Below are 11,247 nucleotides of genomic sequence, written 5' to 3' on the forward strand. Positions count from 1 at the left end.
TTCATTATTGGCAATATACATATTGCTGATGCATTTCAAATCCTTCTATATACTCATAATTTAATAACAAAATATAGTTTGCTTTAATCAAACTAATAATTCTAATAATTAAAAATTTGGCGTGCCTGATGTACTGTTCATGGTTATAATCCAAATAAAATTAAATATTCTCGTACATTGCTGAGCAATTTGGCTGCTTGTGTTTTAATTTTGTTATAAAGGTAGTTAGGAACCTTAAATATTGAATATTCGATGTATAATTTATTTTATTCACTTAAATAATGTCCCCGCGAATTTAATTCGCTTTAACACATCAAAGAGCGTCGATCATGAAATTGTGAAATAATATAATTGGGGGTTGGAGGTTTTTTTCTTTTAATAATTTATTGAATAACAAAACACATTTACGTATATAAATGATAACGCCCGGCGTTAACGTAAAACATAAGTATTATCTTACTTTGAATAAGATACACAGTTTTAGGGTAGTTGACCATCATCTTGTGTCCAGCCCTAAAAATATAAGAAAAAGCAGTCTCAGTATCTTTTACATCATGAAGAAAAATTAAGGTGTAATTAAACCTACCTGTACCGAGCTGTAAGTGAAGCGATGCCGATGCATGGTGTCATCTTTTACTAGCAGAGTAGTCCCGTCGACAGTAGAACTCATTGCGCCTACTGTGGAGACCAGATCGATCGTTTGAAAGTGGCGTAGTCGTAAGGACACCCCTTCGGTATCGAGTTGATAGAATTTTATTCCACTGGAAATGGCAGAATCGAAACACCCGGCAGTTGCAAGCATTATTTCTTCGAGTTTTGGCTGCAGAAGGCGTGTATGGCGGCAGGTTGGACCTGGCGTTGGTATCTTGACTGGTGTTAGACTGCCTCGTACTAGATCGTATTGATAGAGTGTGCTGATAGTCACATTTCGGCTTTGCGATTCTTCCGAGTGTTTGTGCCGTAGTAGAATCAGCAGTGTCGTTCGATTCACGCTGTATGCATCAACCGTCTGCAGGCATCCGGTCGCTGGTGGCAAATCGTGCAGCCGTTGTTCACTGGTGTGGTTTGTTGGAAGCCGTCGCAACTCCACTACAAGGGATCGCTGATCAGGTGAACAGTGCAGTCTGATCGTATCGACTGCATCCATGGTTACTAGCTCGATAAAGCTGGCTGACTCTCGCGATCGAAGCGTTTCCGTGCTGGAGCGTGCGCGTCCAACATTGTTGGAGCGTTGCATTATCTTCAGAGGATGAAGGTGGTCTGATCGTAGTTGTAACTCCGAGGGCATCTGGACAGTCGGATTTACCGCCACAAGACGATACGAAGCAGTCCGAATGTGGTACAGAACGCGTGTGTGCAGTTCGGAAATTAGCACGGGCTTGTTGAAAATGATCGCCTCTAGTTGATGGGCATCGTCCACAAACAGCGAGTCTCGCTTCACCTGTGACAGTGGGCGTCTGTTAAGCAGCTGCAGCGAAAGCGGTCCATCTATATGTAGGACTCGGAATGTTTTCGGACCTGGCACTATTTGATGGGTGGCGTTGGTTGTAGAATGGAAAATTAACTCCCCGAGTGGGATGCTGTTGATGTAGTTTAGGATCGTAGCTGTACCAGTAAGTCGCAACTCCGACACGGTTAGCGTACCCGGGAAGTCTTGGATGTGGTGGAGCTTTGATTGGTGAATTGGGGCTGATGTGCGCTTTACAAATGCGTGGAAAAATCCCTTGAACGGTACGTTGTTAAGCTGTCCAGCTGTCAATAGTTCACTCACCACCACAGGTTGCCCGAAATGCAACGAATTTGTGCAGGGGTATAGTGTCGGATGGTTACAGTGCGCCAACCGGGACCAGAAACTGTCGCCAGTGGGGCCAGGCACAAGCGTGAGATTGTATACGGTGGCTATGAGGTCCTGGGAAAATCGTTTTTCAGCGACAATCGGTAACTTTGAGACTCCTTGGGAAAGTGACAATCGATAAAGGTCAGCAGCCGGACCGAGACGTTCTGCCACATTCACGCCAGCGATGGTGCGTGCTTTAAGATAGCCAGAATCAGCAACGTGGAAGTTCCCATGCATCGACATCGTATCCGGTCCTGTCTGCAGCAGTACCTGATCCTGCTCGAATACAACGGGCAAGCGTAAGTCGGGGGACGAGTTCCTTCGCAAACATTGTCGGGCAGTTCGTTCGATCCGCTGCATCATACCTCCAGCAGGTGTGGTACAGTTGCCGAAATGAACATTTTGCCCAGCGAAAACGACCCCACCAGTTACGGCTCTAGTTTGATCGAGAGAAGGCGTCAGTAGCAACTGATTGAGCAGATGGGACGGATCGCGGATGTGACTGTGAATGCTACCGTGGCAGCGTAACCGTGTGACACCGTGAGGAATGTGTATCAGTGAGGAGCCAGTGTTGGGTTCAAAGATCCAGTTTGGATTTTTGGAAAGCTGCAGCACGTTCGCCTGTAGCCGTTCGATAATTAGCTCACTCTGTAGTAGCAGCGTTTCTTCGGAGTGCAAGGCTAGCCGGGCGAGAGGAGTGCGATTAATCAGCTTCGCGGTCAGATAGCCAGTTGTGACAGTTCCGAAGCGCCAACGGCTATCAATACTCTGTGGTAGCGCATTTGGACCACGAGTTACGATACGGCCCAGGTGTGCTGTGTCGTGATTATTGATCCGGCTGACCGTGAGTCGTTTGGGAATGCTAACCGCTCCAAGCACCTGCTTATACCCTGCAATCGAACGGCCTGGTCGACTATGTTTGGAGACTGTTTCTTGTAGAAGCCGCTGGACGGAACAAAAGTTGATATGTCCCACCGAGGCTACTGGAATCTGCTGCACATGAACCGGCGTAACGATCTTGGCAAATGATGGTACACTACCTAAGCTGGACCCGTGATGATAGGGCACAGTAGTAACGAAGCGTTGCAGTACATCATCGAGTGACAGATCCACCATCTGTCGAACGTTGGCCATGGTAGCATTAACAGCATTCAGTTGCATCGTGTGATAACGTCGCAAAGGTGGTTTTGCCAGCTCCGCTAAATCGTACGACGTTCGACCGTTGAATCCAGCCGCTTGAAATGGACCTCGGATCTGCAGAACGCTCTGTCGCAGCTCTGTATGGCCTAAAAATACTTTCGGTGCAGCATTAGCTGTCCCATACGGGACGGTTTTGCGCCAGAGAGCTTCAGGGATAATGGTACCGTCAATCGAGTGGGTATTCAGGTGAGTTACACGCAGAGTGTCGGTGAAATGTTTTACATCACAAACGCGAATACTAAGCAACGAAAAAGAGGTGTTAGGAAGGATGTATCACACAAAGATGAGTGAGTTGATCTGCTACTTACTGCGCATTAACGTCGATGCGGTTCTGCTGCACCGAATGCAACCGTTTAGCGATCCGAGCAGGCCGCACATTGCCTTGCACAGCCACATCCTGCAGATAGAAACTATTCTGCCAGTTCCGGTGTGTTAAGCTGAACTGCCATAGTGCGACTTCGTTCAGTGTGTTTGCAAACAGGTATTGAAACTGTGCAGTATGATACGCAATCGGATGGCTGATTACCTGTTCCGAGAGAAAGAAAGAATGAGAGAGAGAGAAAAAGGGTGTGTGCGAGAGAGAAAGAAATTGTGAAAAGAGCAATACGATAGCTGTTTGTAAACATTTAACCAACCTGACGTTCATTGCGCAACAGGTACTGCTGGTACGGTTTACTTGTTACAGATTGTCCCATGATCGTAACATTTGGTGCATTTATATTGGCTACCTTTAATTGTAGCGTACCGTTCAGCACGACTTTGCCGGTGTATAGCTGCCTAAAGTCACCCGGACTAGTGCCAATGTGTGGGGTCAACTGTTGTTCTTCGTGGTTTGCAGTGAGATCACCAAGAACTATCATTTTCTCCGCACGCACAGATGCTAAAAAAGGGTGAAAGATAAAACAGACAGAACTCTTCATCCGTTCTGCGTATAATCTATATCAAACTCACCTTGTATTTGCAGTGCTTCATTTCGGTTAGGTTGGGTTGTGGTGGCATAGTTAGCCAGCAGCTCCCCGTTCACCTGACGCACCTGAAGATTATGCGTGAAGCCCTTGCTCACGAATACGGGACCGGAGATGGTTTGGTTGGATAATCTGTCCAGCAGATCTTCCTTCGGAATATTGTTCAATGTGCGACGATACTGGAGATTTTTCACACATACTTGATCTCCCAACAAAAGATTACCTGGAACATTCAGAAGTAAGAATAAATGTATAAAAGATGAAAAGTTGTTAGAACTTAAGCCGTTAAGCCGCCTTACCTTTGATATGTAAGGTATGCTGATGCATAAAGACTAGCTGTCTCAGTGGAAAATCGTTCACACTATTACGAACAATGAGATTGCGTGTCCGACACACATCTGTCTTGATGGTTATGCCCTCGTTTGCGTATTTCAGCCCAGATTCAATAATTTCCGTCGATAGTGGGTGTCCGTTAAGATGGTGCGTATTCAACCGGAAAGATTTAACGTTACGGAATACCTTATGTCCCCGGTAACCATGCTTAGCTGCATCCATCAGTACCTTCCGGGTTGGTACCGCGATGTGATTGATGCTGCCCTGCTCCACTCTTACAGATTGCGTATTCAGCTCGTCCAGCTGCATCGTACCATGCAAAACATTCATCTTGGAACGCAGCAAACAACCTGCGGTGTGCGAGATTAAATGTTGAATAACTAGGAGCAAGAAAGTTTAAACGCGTTCTGTATGCTTACGTTTGCTTAGCGTTGAATCAGACACAATTTCCTTCGCCTTCACGACGCGATAGAAAGTTTTTCCCGCCACATGTACAGTGGAACGCATTCGTCTCTTTTTAGGATCCGCACCGTAACTGTCCTGAGCGTTGACGGCACGAATTTTGGAACAGCGCGTACGTACATTGCCGGATACGTGCAGATCACCGCGAATTTCTGTTCGTTCGCGATTGAGCAGTAGCACCTGGTTGAGATCGGTAGCTACGCGATAGTGGCGTAGAAGAAGCGATTGCCCATTCAGTATGGTACGCGAAGGTGGCAATAGATTTGGATTATTGTGCGGCAAGAGCACGTTGGTCAACGTCACTGACGGGTGGATGAGAGTCGACTTGGCCGGATCACTTTGTGTGATGGCGTCGAATAGTAGATTCTTGCGTGACAACTGCAGTCGAATGAGGTCGATCCATTTTTTACGTTCGTTTAGCTCCTGCTTGAGCCGATGTAGACAACTGTTGAGTGTCTGAAAGCCGTGCTCCTGTGCTGTCGCTGTGAACAAAATCGACATTAGTGTCTTACTGATTTAAATTGGTAGTTCGAGATGGATGGAAATTAACCTTCTGCTGATCGTGCGACGCTCTTTATGGAAAGTTTGTAGATATATAATGCAGTTGAGTTTGGGGCGTGTTCGGTTTGTGCAGGACAGTAAAATTCCGTTGCTAGTATAACTTCCTCACTGTCGTCAGTTCGTAGCCCGTAAAGCATCTTTAACTTTTCTCCGGATGATCCTGGTGTAAGCTGCGTCAAAGGTCCGGATGAGTTGTCTCCATGCAGCGAAAAGGAAGATTCGACACGCAACAGATTTTGTTTGTTGCTGTTATACAGCCGAATGTTATCCTCGAACGCAACTGCTAGCGTACTATCCCAATTTGTATAGGTTGTGATTTGTTCTGGATGCTGAGATAGTTTACGCAAGCGTACGAATCTCCCTTCAGCACTCCACTGATAAAGATATGATTTATCTGCAGGAAATAACAAAGGACAATTAGTTTTCGGGTAGTTTTAAAGAGTTTGCTTCAAACACTAACCTCTGCTAACGTGCCGTATAAGGTATAGTTCATCGCCGAGAGCAAATGATGGCAACGAGCTGTACAGGAAGAACATTTCCTGCACCTTCACTGGACGTTCTGCATTATCCAGTAACAGTACGTGGTTTAGTGAGCGTTCCGGTAATTGGCCATAATCGAGTGCCAGAAGCAACAGTGTACTGGGACAATGGCACCGTACATCATCAATAGATAAGACCTCCTTGGTACTCTCAAGAGAAAAATATGACTGCTGCCAGCGGTAGACACTATCGTCCGTTAAATTTAATAAGATAAGAAATAATTCAGGTTAGGGTAGTGTTTAGCAACTCAGCAGTTGCAGAAGCAGAGACATGAACCTACCGAATTTTCCCAGTAGTAGCGTATGTGACGATCGTTACCATGTAAATGTTACCGTTGCATTCAAGTAGTTGTGCTTTGGAAAAATTTCCAGAGTACTTGATACGCTGTATAGGTTGAGCACTGGTTGGTCCAATACCAACGTTCTGGTGGGCTAAGAAGACATTGTGCCATTGGTCAGTGGTAACAACGAAGAGCACATAATCTGCTTCTCCGAGTTTAATATCAAGGATCTTAAATAAAAAAAACAAATTGATTTTTTTTTCAATTAATTTGAAGAACTATTCCTAAAAAAATACTTAAAAGGATTATTCTGCGCAGTGCAACTAAAATGTGTCCATAACTGTAACTAATACAACCACTACCGTACTACGATGTAACTACTAATGGTACTAATGACACCGCGAATATTTCAATGGTGATCACCACTATCAGCACAAACTTTGCTGCAACTACTATTGCAAACGTAATCATATCTGGTACCCATACCTGTAGCGTTATAGCCTCTTCGTACTTCTTTGGCAGGGTGCTAATGTGTGATTGAACAATGCCACCTGATTCTTCATTTTCAAAGCGGTGCAGTCCGATCGCATCGAGTAAATAAAGCTTTAAACTATTCGAAGATCGTTCGAATAAGAAGGGTTTCACGGATGAGCAAGGTAATCGAAAGCTGCCGGCAGCATTTGTGTGCTTCGCTGCCCTTGCTTGCGAGGTGGTGATAGTGGGAATGGTGGTAGTGACCTCTACAGAACTTGGCTCCACTGTAAGTGATCAAATATAGCTCTCATTTGCTAGAAATCACGATCCCGACCTGAAGCTACTTACGTGGAACAGTAATACTGTTTATCCTTTGTACGCAAACGCACAGCAAAAGTAACTGCACAACTAAACACAAAACCACATGACGGCACCACGGGTGCGACATCTTTCTTTCTATTCTTGCACACGATTTCGGTCGTGATGTTGGCGCGTAGTTCGATACACTGCAGCTGCTCCGGTACTGTGAAGGACCCGCTCCACGGCTAAATCAAGACTGCGAATGATGGCGATTTAGCAACGTTACCGTTGTACGAAAGAGATTCATCCGCAAAAAAAATCTTGCGCTTGTATGGGTGTTTCAGTTGACAATCTGGTACCATAAACGCAATCGCTGCTGATATAGACCGTTTCGATGTACTATGGGATAATGTTAATTAATTAGTCGTGAATCTGGACTATTTTTGTACTAAAAATACGATCAAATCAAAATCTTGAATTTTAAATATGATTAATTACCAGCTTTTCCCAGAAAAAATACTTGAAATGTTAAAAACCCCAAAGGTTATGTGGTAATGTGGATAATTTTCCATCTATATTCGGATTCTACAGAAGATTTTCAATATTTCATTACATATTGAAGTATTGAGGGCATCTTCTAATTATACAGGAAGAATATTTTACATAGAGAGCTTTTCAACACCTGTTCAAGACCATCAATAGATATTCTTGAAGATTATATTTTCAAAAATGACAATTGAATAACAAATAACCACTGGACTAAGAACTGAAATACTAATCAGTGGAGACGCCTAGTGCTTATGATTTGTATTTGTTTTGGAAGACGAAGAACGTCCCAGAGCGCCAAAAGAGTTTATTAGAATATAAGGCAATGACCGGCGTTTATCTATAGACGCACGATAGACTGAACCGTGGATTAAAAGTTTTGAGAATGATCCGGCAGGTGGTAAAATTGGAGATGTCCAACGGAATAGGTCACGAAGGTCGTCTTTCAGTTGTAAAGCTCGCGTTATTGTTTGCTTAACTGCGCCAATATTTTGGCGACCCTACGTTACATCATTCGATATTACCGTGGTGGCGCCTCCAAGTTCTTTCATTCATCTCTGAGAACAAGGCGTGAAACATGAGTGTCCCGGAGCTGCCGAGCTTCCGTGCATGATCGAACCATTCAACCGTCGCTCATGTGGAACATCGTCTGTTGTGGCTATCAAAAACAATTTTTTTTATTTTATTGCCGTTCAATTGTCTAACACGTCACCTACGCCAATAATTTCGTCTTGGATTACATTTTTCTTCGACGCAAATAATTAGCAAATGACGTTGCGAATATCTCATTCACCTTGAAGTGACAATTTTAGCAACTAGTCATGTTTTGATACAGTAGCTAATGCGTTATGACCTATTTGAGATATGGCGTTTGGTGCTATTGCTCAAGCTGCTAATATCTTCAAAGACCACGTAGTGGTTATTTTGAATAGACAATAGAAGCATTGATGACGGGCATATCATTCTAGCAATGACATAATACTCGCTTCATGCAGATGAACCATGACTCAGCCTGACATAACTAATTACTCTTTATTTTATATGTGTAGATCAGAGAATCCAGATCAGCCCGTATCGTATCGTAACATAAACCAGCCAAACCAGTAACAATTGGGAATTTTATTTGCCCTCTTTGATTACATTTAAGTAAAACTGTACATTTCGTTCCAATCTGAACATATTTGAAATGCTTCTTGAGATATCCAAAGTCTGTTTAAATGGGTTATTTATAAAATACAGCTGGCACACATTGGCATATAAAAGTATTGTTTTTAATTTTCATATATTTAAGATATATATAAATATATGTAAACAAAATATATATGTAGTTATTATATATTTATCATATATAACAAGTATTTTTATCTATATATTTTTATATTATCAAATTTATGTTTTATTCCATGTTCGTACTTTTTATTAAAAAAATGATTCCACAATTGATGTACAAAATGAAGAGATTTTACCTTTACCTTTTACCTAACAAAACCAAAAAGGTTCATCGTAAGCGATAGTTCTAGACTGGCACCAAGGTGTCGAAGCGAAAGCAAAGGAGAGAGAAAAGGGATTCATACACACGCGAGCATTGGTGAAAAAGGCATCGCTAACGAGATGAATGATTGTCCGTGCGAGCTTAACGGTGCTGAACGTTCGTACATAAATCAACTTAGATAAAAATCAACAACGCTTGCGGTATAGCAATCCGGAGAGGTTTTGAACGCCGCGAAGGGAGAAATCGAAAAGTAAATATCCTGATATTCCAAACCACAACGAAAAATAAAGTTTAACCACGGTGCAGAAGAAAACAATAACTTTATGAAGGAAACAATAAAAAAAACCACATCTTCGAATGCGAGCTCTCGTGGTTTTTACTGGCGAGGCTAGCACAGTGTCTCGCGGGGTCCGAAGAAAGGGTAAGTCACACACACCGTGCCTACTGGGCGAGCATTATAACCTTGTCGCAAACAATCCGTCCGTCCAACTTCGAAAGGGATCGGGCTGGTTTTCAGCGCGGGATGCCTTTCTCTGGAGGGGTAATGGGGGGGGTTGAGTGGTGGTCGGTAGTGTGGGGATGGGAGGGGGGATTGGACCACGAGTGGAAAAGGCAAATATTTTCCGAAAGCGATCCCTTTTTTCTTTCGAACAAGTGCAGCCGAAGCGTACGCGCACTCTGCGCCGAACACTGCACCGGTGTATCAAACCGGAAGTGAAGTTTGACCGGCCCCGTGGCAATACATCGGTGCTTCTGAGCTTTGGAGAAATGGACGAGACGCGATGAGTTGCGGCGCGTAGAGGAAGTTTGTTTGAGAACGAAGATGCGGACGTGATGATGGAATGGTCGTTGTTCGTGTGGTACAGCTAGCTGCTAGACAACGAATCATTGAAATATTTGGTGTATGTGTGTACCTTTTTTTTTGTTGGGTTAAGGGCTACAGCATTTCGAACGCAGTGAATATTCCCACGGGATTTTCTTGTGACGGTCTCGTTTGTTTAAAGTGTGCAACGTCTCACCCCCGAACAAATCGAGATGCTGTCTTTTTGGAGTGTTCTGCGTGATGTCCAATAATGCTGTCGGACGCGACACGTCTGGGGTAATAATAGACCACACCATTAGACATTGTTGCACAGAACCTGAACTCACGTGCCTTATAAATCAAATAATCTGCGAAAGTAGTCTAACACCAAAGGTGGTGAATTTAATTTCTTCTAGAACGATGCTCAGTAGCTAAGACTGATGAAACGTATAATTAGTAAAAATAAGTGTAGTAGTGTGACTTCGGATTTAAGAGAGTACTACGAAGACTTGAACTACTTGCAGTACTTGAACATGACGAGGACTTGACTTAGATTTGAGGAATTGCGCTTCGAATACATTTCTTTCACTTAATACTTCCTTGTACTTCTGACAATGGTAATATCAGTTTGGAGTACCTGCCATTACCATGCTGGATTACTTAGCTTGATTGCTCAATGATAGACGAGTTCGGACATTGTCACTGAGTCATTTCGGTGCGTGAATCTCCGTCTTCAGACCAGGAACTACACTTGCATTTGATTTTGGACCATTTTCTCTCCCTCCTTCTTTTATTCGGTCATTCGTTATTTTAGCACTACTGGCTGTTGTTCAAGATATTACATGACGCAAGGATGAAGCGTGAGTTTTGTACAATAGGAACGATAAAATAACTTACTACGTAGTATTGTTGATACAGTTGAAACGAATTTTAATTACAATAAATAGTGGTTGGCAAATAAAATACTACAAACTAGACCCCCGTTAGTGGTGGCAACGTGGGTTCGGTTGCACTGACAGTGGGGAGTCGAATGTCGCAAAGGACACAGCGTACTATAAAGATGACATCCGAGGATACTACGGTTTAAGAGTCCTTTGTTGTTGTTTTTTTTAGTTCACTTCTTCCCCCCCCCCTCCCCTTTACTTAGTGCATTCCGTTTGTCTTTTCAATGCGATTTGTAATTGACAGGCTATTAAGTACGGATAGGAACCTAACCTAGCCGGGCATGCCTCTCGCTTCACTTACACTTATCATAGCGCTTAAGCTTATCTGCGATATATAACACTGTGCGATATTTTGGTTTTCTGCTGTTTCAATTTACAATTTGTGACACTGGAAAGCAATGCTAGCCCTTTATGAGTTGTGCTTCGTGATTTACTACAGAGTTATTTTTTATTCGTAAAAGTACGTTAAAGAAAACGAAAATAAATAAATGTCCATTGATTCCAGATTACC

General features: G+C 43.2%; 1 protein-coding gene across 1 annotated transcript; it reads right to left on the reverse strand.

Annotated features, from left to right (window-relative positions):
* Positions 1-368: 368 nt before the first annotated feature.
* Positions 369-10,372, reverse strand: LOC128306474 (uncharacterized). Its single transcript, XM_053044004.1, has 13 exons — positions 10,311-10,372; positions 7,001-7,197; positions 6,665-6,936; positions 6,179-6,408; positions 5,819-6,084; positions 5,348-5,752; positions 4,755-5,279; positions 4,302-4,685; positions 3,989-4,225; positions 3,673-3,917; positions 3,346-3,563; positions 587-3,275; positions 369-513 (listed from the first exon to the last, which is right to left on the reverse strand). Exons 1-13 carry the CDS (start codon positions 10,370-10,372, stop codon positions 481-483), a joined length of 5,763 nt encoding a protein of 1,920 aa, XP_052899964.1. The 3' UTR covers positions 369-480.
* Positions 10,373-11,247: the final 875 nt, after the last annotated feature.

Source organism: Anopheles moucheti, chromosome X (genome assembly GCF_943734755.1).
Source record: "Anopheles moucheti chromosome X, idAnoMoucSN_F20_07, whole genome shotgun sequence".
Classification (NCBI taxonomy): domain Eukaryota; kingdom Metazoa; phylum Arthropoda; class Insecta; order Diptera; family Culicidae; genus Anopheles; species Anopheles moucheti.